Source organism: Citrus sinensis, chromosome 6, assembly GCF_022201045.2.
Source record: "Citrus sinensis cultivar Valencia sweet orange chromosome 6, DVS_A1.0, whole genome shotgun sequence".
NCBI classification, from domain to species: Eukaryota; Viridiplantae; Streptophyta; class Magnoliopsida; order Sapindales; family Rutaceae; genus Citrus; species Citrus sinensis.
The window spans coordinates 9,533,538-9,558,101 of NC_068561.1; the positions used below are offsets into that span (position 1 = coordinate 9,533,538).

General features: G+C 36.1%; 1 protein-coding gene and 3 non-coding genes across 4 annotated transcripts; 2 read left to right on the top strand and 2 right to left on the bottom strand.

The window, feature by feature from the left end:
- Positions 1 to 1,682: 1,682 nt before the first annotated feature.
- LOC112496161 (small nucleolar RNA R71) lies at positions 1,683 to 1,789 on the top strand. Its single transcript, XR_003062643.2, has one exon. It is a non-coding gene; the product is annotated as a small nucleolar RNA R71 (small nucleolar RNA).
- A 1,725-nt stretch (positions 1,790 to 3,514) lies between these two features.
- LOC127903092 (uncharacterized) lies at positions 3,515 to 7,951 on the bottom strand. Its single transcript, XM_052443753.1, has 6 exons — positions 6,914 to 7,951; positions 5,968 to 6,487; positions 4,814 to 4,867; positions 4,462 to 4,714; positions 3,628 to 4,146; positions 3,515 to 3,545 (listed from the first exon to the last, which is right to left on the bottom strand). The coding sequence occupies exons 1-6, from the start codon at positions 7,949 to 7,951 to the stop codon at positions 3,515 to 3,517; spliced, it is 2,415 nt and encodes an 804-aa protein (XP_052299713.1).
- Positions 7,952 to 7,994: 43 nt separating this feature from the next.
- Positions 7,995 to 8,101, top strand: LOC112496160 (small nucleolar RNA R71). The gene has a single exon (XR_003062642.1). It is a non-coding gene; the product is annotated as a small nucleolar RNA R71 (small nucleolar RNA).
- Positions 8,102 to 20,053: 11,952 nt separating this feature from the next.
- Positions 20,054 to 20,157, bottom strand: LOC127903603 (small nucleolar RNA R71). The gene has a single exon (XR_008056312.1). It is a non-coding gene; the product is annotated as a small nucleolar RNA R71 (small nucleolar RNA).
- Positions 20,158 to 24,564: the final 4,407 nt, after the last annotated feature.

Consider the following 24,564-nt stretch of genomic DNA (forward strand, 5'->3'; position numbering starts at 1 on the left):
GACTCATCCATTACCTGAGAAACCAAATTTTTCCATGGCTTGATTTAGAAAGCTCCACTCAATTCTATCATACTCCTTACTAATGTATAATTTTAGAGCCACTAACCTGTTTCTTCTCCCTTTACTATGTCTAATCTTGTGGAGGCATTCATAGCCAATAATCACTTTATCTGTAATGAGTCTATTGGGGATGAATGCGCTTTGAGTTGGGGATATGATTTTAGAAAGAATTGGTTTCAGCCTATTTGCAATTACCTTAGCTATGATTCTATAAATCACATTGCAAAGACTAATAGGTCTAAAATCAATAACTTTCTTAGGTTTCCCAGTCTTAGGGATTAGGGCAATGTAAGTATGGTTGAGTGAAGCTAAATCACCTAGCTCATTAAGAATGTGTAGGCATTTGTGACTATACCTCTGCCTACTGTCTGCTAATGTTTTTGGAAAAAAATAACAGGTAATCCATTCGGTTAGTTTGTTCAGTTAAAAACGCCTTTCTAGTGACATGTAAATTTCTCTTTTTAGTGCATAAATCTTTCAAAAACTTGGCATAGGAAGGAACTTGCTTAATGGCATCGAGTAAAGGGATGTTTATACTTACCTGTTTGAAGATTTTCATAATCTCACCTGTTGAAGTCCCTTTCTTTACCTTTGTTAACCTTTAAGGAAAAGGAGCCTTAGGAATGTAAGCTGGTGGGCCACTCTCTTCTAGATCATTTGGTGATGAGTCTTGTGATGGAACTGGATCTGAAGAAGTAGGCTCAGATGTCTTCCTTGTTTGAACCTCTACTTTGTTGTCAAATAATTTTCCTCTTCTCAAGGTCATAACAGATTTTGCTTCTTCATGTTGATGGCTTGAACTCGATCCAACTTCGTGCACTCCTTTGGGATTAGGAATTGGTTGACTTGGAAATTTTCCTTTTTCTCTCTCAGCTACAGTAGTTGCTAATTGACTCAATTGATGTTCAATCTTTAGAATAGCTTGAGTGTTTGACTGAAAAGCTTGTTGGGTTGACTGAATGAAACTTTGAAGTGTATCATCTAAAGAAGACTTTCTTTGTTGGGGTGCAACAAATTGGGACATAGGTTGTTGGGCAGGAGGATGTACTTGGTTAGGAGGGACAAATTGTTGATTGGGCATGTTCAACTGTTGTCCTCCTTGGTTTGACAAAGGTTGATTTTGTTTCCAAGAAAAATTCGGGTGATTCCTCCAATTAGGATTATATGTGGGTGAATATGGATTATTGGGGGTTTTCTCATATGATTGTAAGGCATGTACCTGCTCAGAATAAGCCTCTGGATAGGCTGGTAATGATGGACAATTCTGTGCTGTATGAGACAAGTTAGAACAAAGAGCACAAACCTCATTAGCTATACTAGGATGATGATTCATTGATTGGTTCAGAGCTAAGGCATCCACTTTCCTAGAAAGTGTAGCTAGAGTGGATTTCACATCAAAATCATCCTTAACTTCATATAACCCCTTTCTAGAAACTTGAGATGATTTTTCTCTTTGATTTGAAAAATCCCACTGTTGAGAATTCTCAGAAAGTGAATTAAAGAAATCCCATGCAGCCCCTTCATGTAAGTTCAAAAATCTCCCACCATTCATAGACTCTAGCATATGACGATTTGACATGGTTAAACCGTTATAAAAGCATTGTATAAGTCTCCATTTTTCAAAACCATGGTGGGGACACTTGAGGAGTAAATCATTGAATCTTTCCCAACACTCGTAAAATTGTTCACATTCTCTTTGATAAAAATCACTTATCTCTCTCTTAAGGGCATTTGTTTTAGACATAGGGAAAAACTTGGTGAGAAACTTATTACTCAATTCATCCCATGTACTAATAGATCCAGCAGGAAGTGCATTCAACCAAGCTTTTGATTTGTCTTTTAATGAGAAAGGGAATATACGAAGCTTAATTGACTCATCATTAAAATTTTAAAAACGGAATGTAGAGCATATGTCAAGAAATTCCTTAATATGCAAATATGGATCCTCTCTCTCTAACCCATGGAAAGATGGTAAAAGTTGAATGACAGAGGGCTTAAGCTCAAAGTGTGTTGCTGTAGTTTGTGGCAACACAATACAAGATGGTTGGTTTGCTGCAAGTGGTGAAAAATATTCTCTAAGGGTTTTCTCTGCTTGCACTGGTGGAAGTATTGGCAATAGTCTATTTGGGTCATCCATCACTTCTACAGAACTAGTTTGACTACTATCAATTTTCGACTCTCTTTTAACCAAACGATTTGTTGAATCACATTCCCAAACACTCATAAACTAACTAGACAAGGAAATAAAGAAAAATAAAATTAAATAAACAAACAATAATGAGAATAAACGAAATTTAAAAATAAAAGAAGTTAAACAACTAAATAATGAATTTAAAGACAAATAAAAGTTTTTTTTTTCAACCATAGTCAGGAGCTTTCACTCTACTCCTTAAGGTAGCCTTCTTCTCATGGTAGATTATCCTCTACATACTTGTGGTACATAGGCCCAAATTACTTAAGGATAGCTTCACTCTTAAGGGTTATAGGTAGCTATTTCTGACTTTGGTGCCCATGTATACTATTTTGTATTGTGGAGATAAGAATTAAGACAAACAGTCATTTACTCTATCTAAAATTCTCAACTCAGGCTGCGTCAATATCAAATTTCAAGTCAAAATTACGAAAGAATTGATATTAGTGCTCATGGTCTAAAGAATCTCAATCAAGAGGAGCTAACACAAGAATCAAGTATAAACTAAGACAATATTCAACCCTTTCTAAAAACTATATTCATTGTCAATCAAGTTCTTATCATTGGCTTTTCACGTAAAAACAAAAAAACACAATTTGTTTTTTGAATTTTTGATTTTTTTTTGTTTTTTTTAACAAACAAAGCAACACTATTCCCACCCCCAAACTTATTCGGAACATTGTCCTCAATGTTTCATAAATAAAAGATATGCATGCAAACAAATGAAAGAAATAATAATAATAATAATAAATAATAAAAAGAAAGTTGGAGAGAACACACCTGGATGGGCTGTGAAATCTTAAAAAAAATGACAACTAAAAAGAAAACATTAGAAAAGAAAAATACTAGAAAAGAAAAACAAACAAAGAAAAGAAAACCTACTATTAAAATAAAACAAGAGTGCAAAGATGGACTTAATTAATCCTGATAAACAGGATCATCTAAAAGTATCTCCTCAACTTCTGGTGTTCTTAACTCTAAAAATGGTTTTAATCTTTGCCCATTGACCTCAAAATAAATCACAATTTTTAGGGTTTTCAATTTCAATTGCTCCATAAGGGAAGACAGTACGAACTATAAAAGGACCAGACCATCGAGAACGTAATTTACCTGGAAAGAGATGCAATCGGGAATTATATAAAAATACTTTCTGACCTGGTGTAAAGGCTTTTCTCAAAATGTGTTTGTCATGAAAGACTTTCATTCGCTGTTTATAAATCTTGGCATTCTCATATGCATCATTCCTGATCTCTTCAAGTTCTGCTAGTTGTAATCTTCTCTTGGATCTAGCCTGCTGCATGTCAAAATTGAATTTCTTGATCAGCCAATATGCACGATGCTCCAACTCTACTGGCAGATGACATGCTTTTCCATACACAAGTCGATAAGGTGACATCCCAATTGGTGTTTTAAAAGCAGTCCTATATGCCCACAATGCATTATCAAGTCTTAAAGACCAATCCTTTCTATCTGGCCTAACTGTTTTCTCTAGAATCTGCTTGATCTCTCTATTAGAAATCTCTACTTGGCCACTGGTTTGAGGATGGTATGGGGTGGCAACCTTATGTGTAATGGAATATTTGTTCAAAAGAGTTTTGAAAGGTTTATTACAAAAATAGGTACCACCATCACTAATGATTGTTCTAGGGAAACCAAAACGAGACAGAATATTACTCTTCAAGAATTTCAGTACAACCCTATGATCATTGGTTTTGCATGGAATAACTTCAACCCACTTCGACACATAATCCACTGCAACCAATATATACTGATAACCAAAAGATGGAGGGAAAGGTCCCATGAAATCAATACCCCATACATCGAAGATCTCAAACACAAGAATATGATTGAGTGGCATCATGTTCCTCTTTGAAATGCTACCCATACGTTGGCACCTATCACACAAAGAACAGAAAATATAAGCGTCATGAAAAAGAGTAGGCCAATAAAAACCACACTGTAAAATTTTTGTTGCTGTCTTTTTAGCACTAAAGTGGCCTCCACAAGCTTGTTCATGGCAAAATGAGATAACACTTTGAATTTCATTATCGGGAACACATCGCCTAATAATCTGATCAGCACAATATTTAAATAAATAGGGATCATCCCAAAAGAAGTCTTTCATTTTAGATAAGAACTTTGTTCTATCTTGCTTAGTCCAGTGCTCTGGGATTTGACCTGTAGCAAGGTAATTAACTATATCAGCAAACCATGGTACAACATTTACACTCATAAGTTGCTCATCTGGGAAAGACTCATTCAAAGGTAAAGATTCTAGAATAAATTTAAGATCAAGGCGAGATAAATGATCTGCCACAACATTTTCAGAACCTTTTTTATTTCTAAATTCAATGTCAAATTTTTGTAACAGCAACACCCAACGAATCAATCTTGCCTTAGCATCTTTCTTAGTAAACAAATATTTTAAAGCAGCATGATCAGTAAAAATAATCACTTTACAACCTATAAGATAAGATATGAATTTATCAAGTGTAAATACCACAGCTAGCATTTCTTTTTCTGTAGTTGAATAGTTCAACTGTGCATCATTGAGTGTCATACTAGCATAATAAATCACATAAGGCACACGATCTAATCTTTGTCCTAAAACTGCTCCTACAGCATAATCAGATGCATCACATATAATTTCAAAAGGCAAATCCCAATTAGGTGGCTAAATGATAGGTGAAGAAGTCAACAATTTCTTAAGCTTTGCAAAAGCATCAAGACAAGATTCATCAAAGATAAAAGGTACATCCTTAACAAGTAAATTGCATAAGGGTCTAGAAATTTTACTAAAATCTTTAATGATCTTCTATAAAAGCCAGCATGTCCAAGGAAAGATCTTACTTCTTTTACAGATTTGGGATGTGGAAGATTAGAAATTAAATCCACCTTAGCTTTGTCGACTTCTATACCTTTGCTGGAAATTATATGACCAAGGACAATACCTTGTTTTACTATGAAGTGACACTTTTCCCAATTTAGAACCAAGTTCTTTTCTTTACATCTCTGCAAAACTAATGTTAGGTGCTGCAAACATTCATAAAAAAAATCTCCATAAACAGAAAAATCATCCATGAATACTTCAAGAAATCTCTCAACCATATCAGAAAAAATACTAAGCATGCATCTTTGAAATGTAGCAGGTGCATTGCATAAACCAAATGGCATTCTCCTATATGCAAAAGTTCCAAATGGACAAGTAAAAGTAGTTTTCTCCTGGTCCTCTGGAGCTATAGGGATCTGATTATAACCTGAGTATCCATCTAGAAAATAATAAAAATCATGACCTGCAAGTCTATCAAGCATTTGATCAATAAATGAAAGAGGAAAATGATCTTTTCTTGTGAATGAATTCAATTTTCTATAATCAATGCAAACACGCCAACCTGTAGTTACTCTAGTGGGAATTAATTCATTATTAGCATTAGTAACTACTGTAACACCAGATTTCTTAGGAACAACTTGCACAGGGCTAACCCAAGAGCTATCTGAAATAGGATAAATAATTCCTGCATCTAATAATTTGATTACTTCAGCTCTTACCACTTCTTTCATGTTAGGATTTAGCCTACGTTGCATCTCCCTAATAGGTTTAGCATTTTCTTCAAGATGAATACGATGCATGCAGTCTACTGGATTAATACCTTTAATATCAGCGATGGTCCATCCTATTGCCTCTTTATGCTCTTTTAGAATACCTAACAACTTACCTTTTTGCTCAAGATCGAGGGAAGAAGAAATAATAACAGGTAGAGTGTCAGATTCTCCCAAGAATGCATATTCCAGAGTGTCAAGCAGTGCTTTGAGTTCCAATTTTGGTGGTGCCTCCGCAGATGGGCCAATTTTCTTCTCAGAATGAGGCAGTAGTTCTGACTTTGTCTTCCATTTAGTTGTGTCCGTAATTAGAGGTGCATCAAGTAAAGCGCTGATTTCTGCAATTGCACTGTCATCATTAAAAGATAAATCAGAATGAGTTAGACATGCCTCTAATGGATCATCATTATGATTAGAAATGAAAGAATCTTCTACTAATTCCTCTATCATATTCGCTTCAACAAATTCATCTTCTTCTTGTGGCTGCTTGGTAACATTAAAAATATTCAATTCCATGGTCATATTACCAAAAGATAGCTGCATGTTTCCATTCCTGCAATTAATAAGAGCATCAGCTGTAGCTAAGAAAGGACGACCTAGAATAACTGGAGTGTGTTTCTTAGGATCATGTGCATGCTGAGTATCAATAATGATAAAATCAACAGGATAATAAAAGTTATCAATCTGTATCAACACATCCTCTATAATACCACGAGGTATTTTCATTGATCTATCAGCAAGTTACAAAATAATAGGAGTTGATTTTAACTCACCTAGTCCAAGCTGCATGTAAACAGAATAAGGCAAGAGATTAACACTAGCACCCAAATCCAATAATGCTTTATCAAAACATTAGTTCCCTATAACACATGAGATAGTAGGAGAACCATGATCCTTAAATTTTGGTGGCATTTTACATTGAAGTAAATTGCTAGTTTGTTCAGTTAAAAACGCCTTTTTAGTGACATGTAAATTTCTCTTTTTAGTGCATAAATCTTTCAAAAACTTGGCATAGAAAGGAACTTGCTTAATGGCATCGAGTAAAGGGATGTTTATACTTACCTGTTTGAAGATTTCCATAATCTCACCTGTTGAAGTCCCTTTCTTTACCTTTTTTAACCTTTGAGGAAAAGAAGCCTTAGGAATGTAAGCTGGTGGGCCACTCTCTTCTAGATCATTTGGTGATGAGTCTTGTGATAGAACTGGATCTGAAGAAGTAGGCTCAGATGTCTTCCTTGTTTGAACCTCTACTTTGTTGTCAAATAATTTTCCTCTTCTCAAGGTCATAGCAGATTTTGCTTCTTCATGTTGATGGCTTGAACTCGATCCAACTTCGTGCACTCCTTTGGGATTAGGAATTGGTTGACTTGGAAATTTTCCTTTTTCTCTCTCAGCTACAGTAGTTGCTAATTGACCCAATTGATGTTCAAGCTTTAGAATAGCTTGAGTGTTTGACTGAAAAGCTTGTTGGGTTGACTGAATGAAACTTTGAAGTGTATCCTCTAAAGAAGGCTTTCTTTGTTGGGGTGCAACAAATTGAGACATAGGTTGTTGGGCAGGAGGATGTACTTGGTTAGGAGGGACAAATTGTTGATTGGGCATGTTCAACTGTTGTCCTCCTTGGTTTGACAAAGGTTGATTTTGTTTCCAAGAAAAATTTGGGTGATTCCTCCAATTAGGATTATATGTGGGTGAATATGGATTATTGGGAGTTTTCTCATATGATTGTAAGACATGTACCTGCTCAGAATAAGCCTCTTGATAGGCTGGTAATGATGGACAATTCTGTGCTGTATGAGACAAGTTAGAACAAAGAGCACAAACCTCATTAGCTACACTAGGATGATGATTCATTGATTGGTTCAGAGCTAAGGCATCTACTTTCCTAGAAAGTGTAGCTAGAGTGGATTTCACATCAAAATCATCCTTAACTTCATATAACCCCTTTCTAGAAACTTGAGATGATTTTCCCCTTTGATTTGAAAAATCCCACTGTTGAGAATTCTCAGAAAGTGAATTAAAGAAATCCCATGCAGTCCCTTCATGTAAGTTTAAAAATCTCCCACCATTCATAGACTCTACCATATGACAATTTGACATGGTTAAACCGTTATAAAAGCATTGTATAAGTCTCCATTTTTCAAAACCATGGTAGGGACACTTGAGGAGTAAATCATTGAATCTTTCCCAACACTCGTAAAATTGTTCACCCTCTCTTTGATAAAAATCACTTATCTCTCTCCTAAGGGCATTTGTTTTAGACATAGGGAAAAACTTGGTGAGAAACTTATTACTCAATTCATCCCATGTACTAATAGATCCAGCAGGAAGTGCATTCAACCAAGCTTTTGATTTGTCTTTTAATGAGAAAGGGAACATACGAAGCTTAATTGACTCATCATTAAAATTTTAAAAACGGAATGTAGAGCATATGTCAAGAAATTCCTTAATATGCAAATATGGATCCTCTCTCTCTCTAACCCATGGAAAGATGGTAAAAGTTGAATGACAGAGGGCTTAAGCTCAAAGTGTGTTGCTGTAGTTTATGGCAACACAATACAAGATGGTTGGTTTGCTGCAAGTGGGGAAAAATATTCTCTAAGGGTTTTCTCTGCTTGCACTGGTGGAAGTATTGGCAATAGTCTATTTAGGTCATCCATCACTTCTACAGAACTAGTTTGACTACTATCAATTTTCGACTCTCTTTTAACCAAACGATTTGTTGAATCATGTTCCCAAGTAAGCCCAAGTAATTAAATCTAATGTAGGTTCTTTTTCTGCTTAATAATATGACATCTAAGAATCTCATGTAAGCATATTGAATAACAAAGAGTCAAAGTTTCCTAAGCACTCCATGTAAACAACTTAATGAAAGACATAAAATCAAAGATAATCATATGTAAACTTTATAGATCCAAGCATAGAATTAATCGAATATTAATCCTAACAATCAATAATGCATAACAGAATTGATGAAAAGATTTTATTAACATCCAATTAATCATGTGAAATAAAAACTATAATCATCAAAGAACATATATAGGGAATTAATTAAATAAAAAGATAATTATTTTATTGAATAGGGTTTCATCCTTAACCTCAGTGTAAGAAAATTAGCTAGACATACTTGAATTGGGAGCAACAAAATAAATAAATTCAGCCATGGGGAAGTCGAATTGCTGCAGATTTTCTTCTCTGTCTTGAATCCTTGCGTCTGCAGTTCTCCTCCCTTTCGTTTCCGTCCCTTGCCCTTATATAATGTTACTAACTTGCTTAATCCTTATTGGATTCTAATTGCATTAATTCTTCTCCACCGACTTATAAAACCCACACACCAAGCCCTTTTTAAATTATTTCCTTGCTAAACTTTGAAAGCAAAGCACACGTTAGACCACAAAAGCAAAAGACCAATTAATGACTTCTTCTTTTAATACCCAGCACATGCACTCCAAATTGCCAAATCTTTGCTTTCCAAATGCATGCCCACCGTTCATCTTTTGATGGGATTGACTTCCAATTTTAGTATTATTGACTTCCAAATTTGAACTTTCTCATGCCCTTTTTGTCCTTAATCTTCAATTAATTCCCTATGCAATAAAATAATTCAATTAATTAAAAATAATAAATAAACATAACTAGCAATTATATTATTAAGGGTAAAATATGTATATAAATTATGCTCATCATTACCCTTTGTGTTGTTGACTAACTTAGTTACTACTTTGCAATCTGTCTCTACAATCAAATTTGCTGCAGCTGCCTCCTTTGCAATCTGTAAACCTCATTGGATAGCTTATACTTTTGTAAAACTTACATCCTTCCTGTAGAGGGCTTGTTTGATGCCTGCTGCTACTACCCTGCCATTTGAGTCCCGTAAAACTACTCCCAAACCAACCCTTTGATCTTTGCTGTTAGTAACTGCATCTACATTGAGCTTAAGCACATTTGGAGGGGGGGGCTGACCGTCTATGCTGGCTTTTCTTTATAGTATTGCCAATATGAAGTGTCCCTGTTTTTCTCACTCTTTGGTAAGCTTTTAGAACTGATTCTGCCTTTACTGCTGAAATTATTGGTTATATCAACTTGTTTCTAGCATATCAAATAGCCCAACAATACATGATCATAAGCTCAGTTGCAGTTTTCGTTGAATTGTTACACATATTCTGGACATAGCTGAAGATATCTTGGTATAAGATATTCTAATGTTCAAATGTGGATGGAGGTAAGTTCCAAATCTTCCTTGCTATTTTATAATCAAACAATGCATGACTTATAGTTTCCATACTCTTGTTGCATCTTTGACAGATAGGCTCTGGTAAACATTTCCTTTTACATAAATTTTCAACCGTTGGCAAAATGTTTTTTATAGCCGTCCACATGAAAATCTTAATCTTTTTAGGTAGCTCGAAGGCCTAAAGAACATTCCATTGCCTATAACAACTTTTTGAACTACTTGGCATATCTTAGAACTTGAGAGTCTGAATGCTAGCTGATATCCTCTTTTCATTGAATACTCTCATCTTTTTTCATAATGCTACATCACTTCATTCTCTTTTTGGCTTTTAGGAAGGGGAATATGTAGTATTACTTCAATATCTTGGGTTAGAAAATGTTGTTTCAACTTGTTTACATTCCACTTATTTCCTACATCAATCAGTTCAGCCACCATAGTTTCAGCTGGCAAGGTTTGAAGGTGTCTGGCCTAGATAACTAATTATCCTTGTAAGTTTAGATTTTCCTTCCATTTCCTACCGTCCATTTTACGCCTTTGTCAATCACTTGTCTTCCCCATAGAATGCTCCTTCATATGTAAGATGGATTGGATCCTGCAGTGGCATCATCCATTGATCCCTACCAAAATTTCGCGATGGCTTTTTGAATATCATCACATAGTCCATTTGGAAGTCTAAAAACATTCATAGCGTACGCCGGTACTGCCTGTGCTACTGCTTTGATGAGTATTTCTTTCCTTTTACTGGAAAACATCTTGTGACACCAACTTGATATCTTGCTTATCACCTTTAGCTTCACTCATTAAAAAACCTCTTTTTTCTTCTGCCCATCATAGATGGAAGGCCTAAGTATCTTTCATATTTCGACACCACTTTAAGCTTGAAGATGTTTTTAATTGCTGCAATTTGACCACTTGTAATCTTACCATTGAAAAATATGAAAGATTTCTCGTAATTAAAAATCTGCCCTGATGCCCTAGCATAGCAATCGAAAATCCCCTTCAGATTCTTACAATCTAAATCTGAAGCTCTGGTAAAGACTAAGCTGTCATCGGCGAAAAGCAGATGGGATATGGTAACTTATTTTGCGAATCTCAAGCCTCTAATCTGTTGCTTCCTCTCAGCCTAGATTTAGTAAATCCAAGAAGGCTTCTGCACATGATGAAGAGGTATGAAGAGAGGGGGTAGCCTTGTCTTAGCCCCTTTCTGGGAGGATTAAGCCTTTTGGGGTCCCATTGATAATAACTGAAAATGGGCAGTAGTTATGCACCTCATAATCAGACTCATCCATTTACCGGAGAAACCAAATTTTTCCATGGCTTGATTTAGAAAGCTCCACTCAATTCTGTCATACTCCTTACTAATGTATAATTTTAGAGCCACTAACCTGTTTCTTCTCCCTTTACTATGTCTAATCTTGTGGAGGCATTCATAGCCAATAATCACTTTATCTGTAATGAGTCTATTTGGGATGAATGCGCTCTGAGTTGGGGATATGATTTTAGAAAGAATTGGTTTAAGCCTATTTGCAATTGCCTTAGCTATGATTCTATAAATCACATTGCAAAGACTAATAGGTCTAAAATCAATAACTTTCCTAGGTTTCCCAGTCTTAGGGATTAGGGCAATGTAAGTATGGTTGAGTGAAGCTAAATCACCTAGCTCATTAAGAATGTGTAGGCATTTGTGACTATACCTCTGCCTACTGTCTGCTAATGTTTTTGGAAAAAAATAATAGGTAATCCATCCGGTCCCAGAGCTTTTATAAGGCACATTTGAGAGAGCGCATTTGCAATTTCTTCTGCTGTGAAGGGTTCCTTCAAGTGAGTATTCATCTCCGAAGTTATCTTTAGTGGCATTCATTTAAGGGCTTTCTGAATCTGACTTTGAATTGGCCTGGAAGAAGTGAACAACTGCTGGAAATAATTACAAAATTCCCTCTTTACTTCTTCTTTATCATCTGTCCGATTCGCCTGGGTGTCTTCAACTCCCTATATTTTGGTTTTTCTTTTCCTAGCAGAAGCTTTAGAATGAAAAAACTTTGTATTTTTGTCCCTTTCCCTGAGTCAATATGCTCTCGATCTTTGACGCCAATACATTTCTTCATCAATCAGCATGTTGTTAATTTGATTTTCAAGTTTCCCGATCTCTCCCCCATTTACATACTGACCACTATTCTGCTTTGTATTCTACAATTTCTCAATCAAAACCTCTTGCTTCTTTTTTCTGCCATCAAACTCTTCATTTCTCCATAACTTGAGTTGAGATAGAGAAATTTTAGCTGCCATCTGAAAATGATTCATTGGATTCTCCCAACTTCTTTCACCATAAGTTGACCATTCTTCCTGCACTATATTTTGACATTTCTCGTATGGACTCCACATGTCTTCGTAATTTAGAAAAGATATTTTCTTGTAATTTGTCTCTTTGCCTCTCTCTTTAACTTCCAGAATGATTGGTCAGAGATCTGAGACCCAATTCACTAAATGTGTTGTTGGTAGGTCCTGAAAAAATTTGCTCTAATTTTTACTACAAAGAAATCTATCCAGTTTTTCTTCTACATGGTGTGTCCTGAACTTCTTATTCGACTATGTGAATTGGTAACCCTTATAACCCATGTCTACCAAATTACATGCTTGAACAGTCTCTCTAAAACCAGCTACCATGTTTAGGGTTCTATCATTGCCCCTCGATTTCTCATGTAGATAAAGAATTTCATTGAAGTCACCAAAGCAACACCAAGGATAAGAAAATAGGCTTGCTAACCTTTTCAATAAAGACCAAGTGTGTTGTTTCTGACTAGCTTCTGAATGACCATAAATCCATGTACATCTCCACACTTTACCACCTGGATTTTGTACAACCACATATATATGATGAAAGCTGTAAGACTTTATGCTGACATTAACACCCGAACTCCAAAACAGAGCTAAACCACCCCCCCAAACTCATTCTATCTACCACAAAACGATTCTCAAAATTGAATTTATTGTATATCGAATGATCCTGCTGGGCTGTCATCTTTGTTTCACAACAGAAGAAGATTTGAGGCCGATGTAGGTAGAGAATTTTTTTCATGGCTAGGCACGTTCGAGGCTTCCCCAGACCTCGAATATTCCAACTTAGGATCTTCATTGCCGCCGGCAGGGCCGGCTGCCAACTCCCGCCAATACATCTTTCACCATTGCTATTGCACCCACAATTTCATCTTGCTATGTATCTGTTAACTTCAGTTGAAGTTTTGCTTGAGAGGGGCTAAAATAAGTATAGTTGAATGGTGCCTTTGATAGGCTAAAAACTCTCTTCTTTTTGTTTTCGGGGCTCGGCCAAGCAAGCTCACTATTGGGCCTTTTGGAATTGATTGGCCCATTGTTATTCCCCCTTTCTATCCTTGAGCTTCTAGCTTGTAATTTCCATTTTCTGATTTTAGGCTTCGCTTTTGCATTGTTTGGCCTATTGTCTACCTTTTCCTCATATGTCCGCATATTCATCATCCCAATTTTTTGTGTTTGTTCCCGGAACTTTCGTTTCCTTTAAAATTTTCTTTCATGTGCTCATGTTTTTATTTTTTGACTGGCTGTCATTGTCAGCCACCCTAGCCTACTGCTTCATGATATTTCTGCTTGTATTTTTATTTTCTGATTGCTGATTTTTCGGCTTTGGTGTATTCAAAATTAATGCTGCATTTCCAGCCTCTGTCTCCTGACTTGTGACCATTGGTTGGATCTCGTCACCCAACTCTTTCCCCGTTTTGCTTTTGTTTAACCCGTTTAGGTCTGTTGGGCTGTATTGAGCTTAGCCTATATTGGTAGCTGCTTCACTTGTCTTCGATTGAAGGTGTTCCCTATTTCATTTTTCTCTTGTTTGAGCTAGTTTCACCCTCTTTGTTGGTGTTATTGCTCTCATCCATCCCCTATATGATAGGTTCTCCTTTAGCTAGCTTTTATACTTAAGACATTCTCTATATTGATGGCCTATCTTTGAACAACAGAAACAAAATTCTGGAAGTTTTTGATACAGGATAGGAATTGGTATTTTGGTTCCCTCCTCTTACAAGAATACCACTTTTTTTAGAGGTTGTGTTATGTTAATGGAGATTCTTATTCGAGCATATTGACTTATACATTCCCCTGTTGTATCTATTTCAATGTCTTCCACCTCTCTGATTTTCTCTCTTAGATTTTGGATGACCTCTCTCACCATACACATTATAGGTATATTATGGATTTGTACCCAGAAGGATGTATGCGTGAAAGACTGCTCTTTTTTGTCCCCTATGCCAATGAGCTCTGATAGCACTAACAAGGCTCTATCAAAATGCCATGGCTCCATATGAGAACTCTTTTCTTTTCTCCTTTCGATGCAAATTTGAAAAAAAAATGTTGTCCCCTACGCTTTTGATCTTTACCTCCTTGACTGTTCTTCAAGCTTGCTGCATTGCCGCTCTCAATCACTCCCTATTTACCCCTCTTGTTAGTAAGATCTTCTCTACTAGACAATTTGCTGCAATTTCCTTTCCCGCTTTCCTTATCTTGCCCTTGAACGTTACTGTATCTTCCTCTTCTTCCTTTAAGACAATAGCTTGACACTTCCTAACTAATTCTTCAGTATCCATTCTTCATTAGACTTTTGCTCCCAGCAATAAAACCTCCACCAACCGTTCTGCAACTATAATTAAACAGACTCTAGAAAGATAGTTGTGACGATTAAATCAATAAAACAAAAAAGAAAAATGGAAAAGAAGCACCCAGTTAATAGGTGATTAAACGAAGCCATAAAGGCTTCCGTGTCCTTCTATTCTTTGCACTTTTTTCAAAGAAAAAAGTACTATAGAAGGAAGAAAAAAAATATTTACTTTGTTTTTGTTTAGAATAGTTGTATAGCACAATAAATGTGAGTTTATTTCTATTATTAGGTTGTCTTTAGTTACATGACCATATTACAAATTAAGGTCACCTAGCGATACCTAAAATTCAAAAATCTCGATTTAGAGAATCATTGAACATTTAACTCTTTAATGCTTGAGCAAGAAATCAATTAACCCAAATGATCCAGCAATATTAGCCTAGTTTGGGAAGCATAAATAAACTGGTAAACTTTTTGAAATTTTAGCGAAGTGTATATATATATATATATTGTGCAGTTTTGAGTATTAATTAAAAAACTAAAAAACAAAGAGAATTGGTGCACAATTTAAACTTGTGTCTACTACCTTATAAGACGTAATTAATGTTACAATATTTTAAAGATAAAAACTACTAAATACAAATTTTTTTAAAACTCATTTTATAATATAACACCTCTTATGAAATGGTAATCTTTGAAATATCCTTAATTACTCTAAATATCAATTTACTCTCATTTTCTTAAGAAGATAAAAAAAAATTCATCAATGTACCCAATTTTTCTTTATCTTTTTGTTTTTAGTGGATTTTGGACGTGTAAGTGGAAGATGCAAAACTTAACAAAGAACAATGAATTTATTTTTGTTGGGATGTAGGGTGCCTCGTTTAGTCAGGGTATGCAGGTTGTTTTGGTCTTTATGGGGATGAAGGAAGAGTGGGAGGATGGCGAAAATGGTGAGAGGTTCTAATCTCGACTCAGAGAGCTCTAAAAGAGACCTTAGGCCTGCAAAACAACAAAAAAGAGGTCAGACGTGGCGTTTAGGATGGCTAGCGATCACACTCTGACACTCAAGTTAGAGTTGGGTTATCTCAAATTCGAGAGCTTGCAAGCACTTGGTAATGGTGGCTAGAGGTTGAAGAAAACCTCAACCCTTGTGGTGTGTGTGTAGGTTGTAATCATAAAAATAAAACTTGAGTATCCTTATAAGGAATACCCCGACTGCCCTACTGTCTAGCATATTTTATTGGCGTTCTTTGCTGTCATCGGAATGATATTTTTTTTTCTATATGCAACCTTTAGGTATTTTAAAATATGCATGGAGAACAAGTTTGGGGCACATACACGTATTGGGTGTAGGGGGATGGTCCCACGTACCTTTGCTGAGGCTGTTGGGGATTTTTAGGGATAGTAGGTGAGGACAGGTGGTCCCAACTTTCCTGGTAACTACCTTTTTTAGTTTACTTGTAGGTGTGACAAACCGTTATCCCTCTTTTTTTCAGCACGATATTCTCTCATTGATTTCTTATTTTTACTAGAGAATCAACCAATCTTTTTGGGATAATACCTTCTTTGTCACCCAGTACTTTTTAAAATATTTTCCTGACCTTTCTACCCTTGCAGTTTAAGGTCAAAGCAACTAGGGTATCTGGCATGAGTCAATATCTTTTTTATGACTTTTCTTCCGTTATCAAAATTTGTATCAACACGTGGCACTTTATTACTTGATCTTTCACTTTTTTCTCAAACAACATCCCCCTAGTTTCTTTATAGCAAAAATGGTTGAGGCAAAAGAAACTCACAAATAAAGTATATGAATGCTGGTGATCTTCGTCCCTCATTTCTAAAGGGTAAAATAAAAAAGAGATACCTCGCCTTCTTCCCTTTTTGCTGACTTTATGAATTTCTAAATCAAGATCGCTTTGCTTTCTTTCTTTCTTCCATCTTTCTCTTTTTTTATACACACACACACACACACACGTGGCATTCAGGAACTTAGTTGACAAAAGTAATGGAGTGAGGCTTAACTGTTCCCTTATTCATGTTATATTTTTCCCTCGTCTTTGAATTTTGAAAAGGATCAAGTCCTTTCACCTGCTGGCTTCGTGTTTTCCCATCTAGAACATGTTTCCTGTCATACGTTTTCTTCTCTCTTACATAGATCCCTTATTGTTTTCTTTCTCTTCGATATTTTTTTCCTCTCCCATTTTTTAAATCCCTAGAATCGTCTTCTACTCTATCTTTCTCTCACAGTATAACTGGGTGTGCCCAAAGCCACTCACTCACGCCATACCGCCTCTTCCTTTACCTTTGTTCCTTCTTTTCTTTTGCTTTCTTCTCTCTTTTTCCCTTTTTTTTATGTATTCTTTTCCACCTTCTTCGGCGGTGTTTGACAAAATGTTCCGGTGGCGTTGTAATGGCTTTTAATGAAAATCCCAAAAAATTCCTTTTTTTTCTCCTTTTTTATTTGTTCGTTGCAGCGGTGTTTGATGCTATATTTTGGCGACGTTGCAAGGTGTACTTTTCAATTTCTCTCATTTTTTCTTTTTTTTCTTCTCTTTTTGCCAAAAGTTCATATGAATATATTTTTTATATATGTGACAACAATGACCTCTAGTTACCACTCTTTGGTGCTTGTCTGTGGTGATTTCGACCTTCCCCATGTCCTCTAAGTATAATTGTTCTTGTCCTTTTTTTTCTTTTTAAGTTCTGTTTTGGCATTTTCTACCATCTTATTTTTCTCTCGTGACATTGATCATTGCGGCTCTATTATTTTTAAATTCGATTTCGTGATGACTCAGATTTGTTGATTTAGTGAATCTTATGTATCTTTTTTCCTATTCATTTCCCTTTTCTTGGCATATGCATGGCTGTGTTAATTCCCCTTTTTGGGCTTCATACAAAATTTCCCATTTTCCCTCCTTTTATGTTGAATTTCAGACTTTTGGTGTATGTTTGATTTAATTACAAATTTCGTATAGGGCCAAGTGGTTTGTAGACTTTGATTTGTAGGTTCTGTTATTTATTTGTGTGTTGTATTTTAGAAAACGAAATGAGAAAGAAAAGGGTTGGGTTAAAAAAAACATAATGTGACTGAAGGTTATGGCGGGGACAACCTCTTTTTTGAGTCAACCCCCCACATGTCAATTAGTGATGATGAAGAGTCCCCTCCAGGTAGTTCTATGAGTGATAGCTGTTGAGTGTTAGAAAATGTATATTTATAAAAGAAAAAATCGTCATTTTACACTTCAAGTTTTACTAACACCCTTACTTTTATGTATTTAACATTCTTTTGATTTAATTATGTGTGTTTTATTTTAATTAAGTATTTTATGTATTTTAGGGGCATCATAGTCATTTCACAATGAAGGAGAGATCAGACGGCAAAACGGACATCAATTTTGAACTCAGGACAGTCGAAAACCTTAGGAGGAGTATAAAAGGAAAAATGGCACTGTTCACATGTACGGTACTGTCTACGTTACTGTTCAAGACACTGTTCATATAGACGGATCGATGACGTGGTATTGACCGATGATGTGGCATTAACTGATGAGGTGTCACGATCCTGTTGGACTAAAATTTTTATGCACTGTTGATCGATGACGTGGCAGCATATCAGTGGACCATAAATCTCGCGTACGGTACATGCATTACACAGGATTATTTTCAACCAAACCGCGTTACTGTTCAAGTCGGGTCAAACCGTGTTACTGTTCATCCGCGTGGTCAAACCGCGTACTGTTGACTGATGACGTGGTGCAATCATGAGCGTCCAAACTGTTTTTAATCCGATGGCCATGATTTACTCCATGTATCTATAAAAAAAGGGCCCCTCCCCCTAATTTGAGAGCTCTGAATCCATTTTTAGACTCCATTTTCTGTAATTCCTTCTCCATCTTGTATTTTCTACGTATTTTAATAAATTCTCATTTTGCCCCTAGTTCAATTATGAGTGGCTAATTTTCTTTCAAGCTTGGGTTGAAGGTGAAGTCTCAACATGTGTCATGGGCTTTATTTGGTAATTTTACTTTCTCTTCCCCTCTAATTTTTGCGGATGTTTTGACTTCTCGTCGACAAATAATACTAATCTTGTCTAGTACCACCTTGGTTTCACCGGCCCCCTAGTACAAGGTTATTATTATTTGGCACAATAAGCCCTTAGCACCATATTGATTAGAGCGTGGTTCATGAGGTGTGGATTCCCCCCTCATGATTTAATTGGCATTAATAAGGATTATTTAGCCCATGATGCATGTTGATACGGATCCAGATACCCAAGTACGTCATCTCAATAGATTTCTCTTCAATTTATTCTCGCCATTTCAATTCCAATTTTAGGATAATCCAAATCATTTTCACCACAAATCGAATCACCCATTTACAAAATTAATTCTGCACACAATTAAAATCCACCTCCTCGTGGGATCGACACTCGTCACCATTAGTATATTCTACAATAGATTCGTGTGCTTGCGAGTTCAATAAAATTTGCACAACAAGTTTTTGGCGCCGTTGCCGGGGAGGTAAGTAATTTTAATTCATAGAATTAATTTTTGAATAGTTCCATTTAATTGTTTGCTTGTATTTTTTTCTCTAAAAAAAAAGAAAAAAAAAGGTGAATCTACATTTAAAGGTTAGTATTTCTTTTCTTTTTCTCTTCTTTAAAATTCTGTAATTTAATTTTCAATTTATTTTTCTTTGTAAATTTTTTTTGTTTATCTTATTAATTTATTTTTAGTTAATTTATTTCACGTATTTGTTTTTGTGTATTTTTATAATAAGGTTGTAATAGCACAATAAGGTTAGTATCGTAATTTCTCCCTCTTCTTTATTTTTTTTATTCCCATCTTTATTTTTATTTTATTTGTTTTGCATGCATGGTCGTAGATCATTACCTAATCTTGAACCTATAGACCTTGAACTTGAGAAAACACTTCGCACACACAAACAAGTTAAAAATAAAATGGATTTGCAACCACAGGAGAGACCATTTAAGAACTATTTTAGTCCCTTAGCTAATTTGAGCACATCATGTATAAGATACCCAAATGTAGCTGCTAGGAGTTTTGAACTAAAACCTAGTGTGCTAAATTGTCTCCCCACATTCTATGGCCTAGAAAATGAGGACCCATATAATCATCTGAATGATTTTCATGCTATTTGTCAAACTTTTAAATATGAGAATTTTTCAGACGATGATGTTAAACTCAGATTATTCCCATTTTCTTTAAAGGATAGAGCTCGTTCATGGTTAAATACTTTGCCTGCTAATAGCATTACATCATGGGAACAAATGATAACTAAATTTTTGAATAAATATTTCCCAGTGCATAAAACCAATGCTATTCGCAGGGAAATTTCAGAGTTTACACAGAGAGAAGATGAGTAGTTTTTCGAACCATGGGAGCGATTCAATGGGCTACTCTTGAAGTGTCCACTTCATGGGTACGAGAAATGGCACCAATGCCAATACTTTTTAGAAGGATTATTGCCGAATGTGTAAGAATGGCTAATGGCAACAAGTGGAGGAGAGTTAATGTCAAAAAGTGCATCAGAGATTTGGGAATTCTTCCAGCGATAAGCAGATAATTCCCAACAACGAAGTCGATCACTCAGAAATACAAGAAGAATTAAGGGAGTAAATGAGGTTCAAATTGGCGAGTCAACTTCGGGAATCAAAGAAGTCAAAGAGATGGTTGAAGGGCTTGCTCGACAAATAGCATCGTTATTGACTGCTAAATCAACAGAACCATATGACTATGACTCATACTTAGATCAAGCCAATGTCATAGGTGTAATGAGAAAACCATCTAATTACAACCCATACTCCAACACATATAACCCTGGATGGAGAGACCATCCCAAGTTTTCATGGTCTCAAGGATTCCAACAGAATGGACCAGCAGCTCCAGCTCCACCAGTGCAACAAATTCCTCAAGTTCCTCAAGCCTCTCAGCCACCATTTAGACTATACAATCAAAACCAGAACTACTCTCAACCCAAACCATGGGAGGATGCATTCCAGAATTTCAAGAATAGTACTCACTCCACGATTGAGCAACAGAACTGCACCATTGATGGACTACGAAATGAGTTGAGAGCAGGCTTTAACTCGCAAGCCCAATCAGTTTCAAGCCTGGAGAAGATGGTGTGACAACTTGCTTCTTCAGTTCAGACCTTGACAATGACTGTTGAGAAAGGCAAGTTTCCAAGTCAACCAGTCCCTAATCCTAAAGGAGTACATGAAACAAGTACCAGTTCACCACAACAGCATGGAGAGGTCAAAGCAGTCATGACCTTGCGAAAAGGAAAAGAAGTCGACAACAAAGTGGAGATGCCGGTGACAAAAAAAAATCAAATTGTACCAATGAGTGTTGAGGACTCATCACCGGAGGAGAGAGAAGAAACCAAACCACGAGAATACGTTCCCAAAGCTCCATTTCCTTAGAGGTTAGCTAAAGGAAAGAAGGGAAAATCCACAAGTGAGATTCTCGAAATCTTCAAACAGGTAAGTGTTAACATCCCTTTACTTGATACTATAAAGCAAGTTCCATTTTATGCCAAGTTTCTTAAAGACCTTTGTACTAAAAAGAGAAACATTCATGTTCAAAAGAAGGCATTTTTAACAAAAAATGTTAGTTCTATACTCCAACATAAAATTTCTCTAAAATACAAAGACCTAGGCTCCCCTACTATCTCATGTAGCATAGGAAACCACACAATTGAAAATGCTTTGTTGGATTTAAGAGCTAGTGTAAATCTGTTGCCTTATTCAATATTTTTGAAACTTGGACTTGGAGAATTACACCCAACTCCAGTGGTGTTACAGCTTGCAGATCGGTCCAGGAAAATACCTCGTGGTATTGTGGAGGACGTGCTTATCCAGGTAGACAAGTTTTATTTTCCTGTTGATTTCATTGTAATTGACACTCAACCAATACAAGATTCAATGAAGCACATCCCCATTATTCTAGGCCGACCTTTCTTGGCAACTGCGGATGCTCACATTCAATGCAGGACTAGAAATATGCAGTTGTCCTTCGGCAACATGACTATGGAGCTGAACATCTTCAACATTGCCAAACAATCTCACAATGCAGATGATAGAATTGTTGATATGGATTTAATAGAAACAATAGTTGATAATACTTTTCGTTCAAACCTTAGTGATGATCCTTTACAAACATGTTTAACTCACTTTGGTTTGGATTTTGATATTGACAGATCGGTCGATGAGGTCAACGCCCTACTTGACTCAGCACCATCCATGGACACTAATAAATGGAAGTCAAGAGTTGAACAACTAGCACCATTAGAGAAGAAACTCATCCCATCATCAGAATCACCACCGAAACTCGAGCTCAAACCATTGCCCAACACTTTGGAATATGTATTTTTAGGAGAAGAAAGTACTCTACCGGTAATCATCTCATCATCCCTGAATGACGAACAAAAAGGTAAGTTGTTGGATGTTTTAAAAGAGCACAAAAGAGCATTATGATGGACCATAGTAGACATTAAAGGTATAAACCCAGTAGACTGCATGCATTACATTCACATTGCTGAAAATGCGAAATCTACTAGGGAAATACAACGTCGGTTAAATCATAATATGAAAGAAGTTGTTAGAACTGAAGTCCTTAAGCTATTAGACGCATGTATCATTTACCCAATTTTTGATAGTTCATGGGTCAGTCATGTACAAGTTGTCCCCAAAAAGTCAGAAGTCACAGTAGTTACGAATGCAGATAATGAATTGATACCCACTAGAGTAACTACATGATGGCGTGTATGCATTGATTATAGAAAGTTGAATTCGGTCACACGTAAAGACCATTTTCCTTTACCATTTATTGATCAAATGCTTGATAGATTAGCAGGCCATGAATTTTACTGCTTTCTAGATGGCTACTCAGGATATAATCAGATTCCCATAGCACCAAAAGATCAAGAGAAAACCACTTTCACTTGCCCTTTTGACACTTTTGCATATAGGAGGATGCTATTTGGATTATGTAATGCACCTACTACATTTCAACGATGCATGTTAAGCATTTTTTCTAATATAGTTGAACGATTCCTTGAAGTCTTTATGGATGACTTTTCTGTCTTTGGTGATTCATTTAATAAATGTTTACATCATCTAACGCTAGTTCTGCAGAGATGTATCGAGAAGAACTTGGTCTTAAATTGGGAGAAGTGTCATTTTATGGTAAAACAAGGTATTGTTCTCGGTCACATCATTTCAAGCAAAGGTATTGAGGTTGACAAAGCCAAGGTGGATCTCATTTCTAATCTTTCTCCGCCTAAAACAGTCAGAGAAGTAAGATATTTCCTTGGGCATGCGGTTTCTATAGACGTTTCATTAAAGATTTTAGCAAAGTTTCTAGAACCTTATGCAATTTACTTGCTAAGGATGTACCTTTTATCTTTAATGATTCATGTCTTGTGGCATTCAAAAAATTAAAGCAGTTACTAACATCATCACCCATTATTCAGCCCCCAAACTAGAGCTTACCATTTGAACTCATGTGTGATGCATCTGATTATGCAGTAGGAGCAGTGTTAGGACAAAGAGTTGATCGAATTCCCCATGTTATTTACTATGCTAGTATGACATTGAATGATGCACAGTTGAACTATTCAACTACTGAAAAAGAAATGCTAGCAGTAGTGTTTGCATTCGAGAAATTTTGATCTTATCTCATTGGTTGTAAAATAATTGTATTCACAGATCATGCTGCTCTTAAATATCTTCTCACGAAAAAAGATGCAAAAGCTAGACTAATTCGTTGGGTGTTACTTTTGCAGGAGTTCGACTTGGAATTTAAAGATAAGAAAGGCACAGAGAATGTTGTAGCTGACCATCTCTCTCGTCTCGACTTTGACACAATTATGGAATCATTACCATTGAATGAGTCATTCCCAGATGAACAATTAATGAGTGTGGAAGTATTACCATGGTATGCTGACATCGTGAATTATCTTGTTACAGGTCAACTTTCAGAGCATTGGACCAAGCAAGACAAGGCTAAATTCTTTGCGGAAATAAAGAATTTCTTTTGGGATGACCCGTATTTGTTCAAGTATTGTGCAGATCAAATTGTTAGGCGATGTGTCCCAGAAAGTGAAATTCAGAATATCCTTTCATTCTGTCATGAACAAGCTTGTGGAGGCCATTTCAGTGCTAAGAAAACAGCTACTAAGTTTTACAATGTGGTTTCTATTGGCCAACTATATTTCGAGACGCTTACACTTTCTGTTCTTCATGTGATAGGTGTTTAGAGCGTGGTTCATGAGGTGTGGATTCCCCCCTCATGATTTAATTGGCATTAATAAGGATTATTTAGCCCATGATGCATGTTGATACGGATCCAGATACCCAAGTACGTCATCTCAATAGATTTCTCTTCAATTTATTCTCGCCATTTCAATTTCAATTTTAGGATAATCCAAATCATTTTCACCACAAATCCAACCACCCATTTACAAAATTAATTCTACACAATTAAAATCCACCTCCTCGTGGGATCGACACTCGTCACCATTAGTCTATTCTACAATAGATTCGTGTGCTTGCGAGTTCAATAAAATTTGCATGACAATAACCATATTCTAATATCCTTCTCCTGTGTTCCCATTAGCTGTAGTAGCCCTAGCTTATCCCAAACTGACTCTACTGGTTACAAATTTCAGTTTAAAAAGAAACAACTGGTCCAATAGGCCCAGAAGCAGACTAAAGCTAAAAATCCCAAAACCAAATCACACTCTCCTATTAGATTCCCTAGGTCTCATCCTACCTCCGCTTTTAAGTCCCATAAGCCTCACTTGTTAGGGCTAAGTGCGCTACCCTTA

Coding starts and splice junctions, on each gene's coding strand:
- LOC127903092 (XM_052443753.1), bottom strand. CDS start 7,951: ATGTCAAATTGTCATATGGTAGAGTCTATGAATGGTGGGAGATTTTTA. Junction 4,147..4,461: donor AGTGTAAATGTTGTACCATG/GTTTGCTGATAT, acceptor TTTGTGTGATAG/GTGCCAACGTATGGGTAGCA. Junction 3,546..3,627: donor ATGTCACCTTATCGACTTGT/GTATGGAAAAGC, acceptor TTTGACATGCAG/CAGGCTAGATCCAAGAGAAG.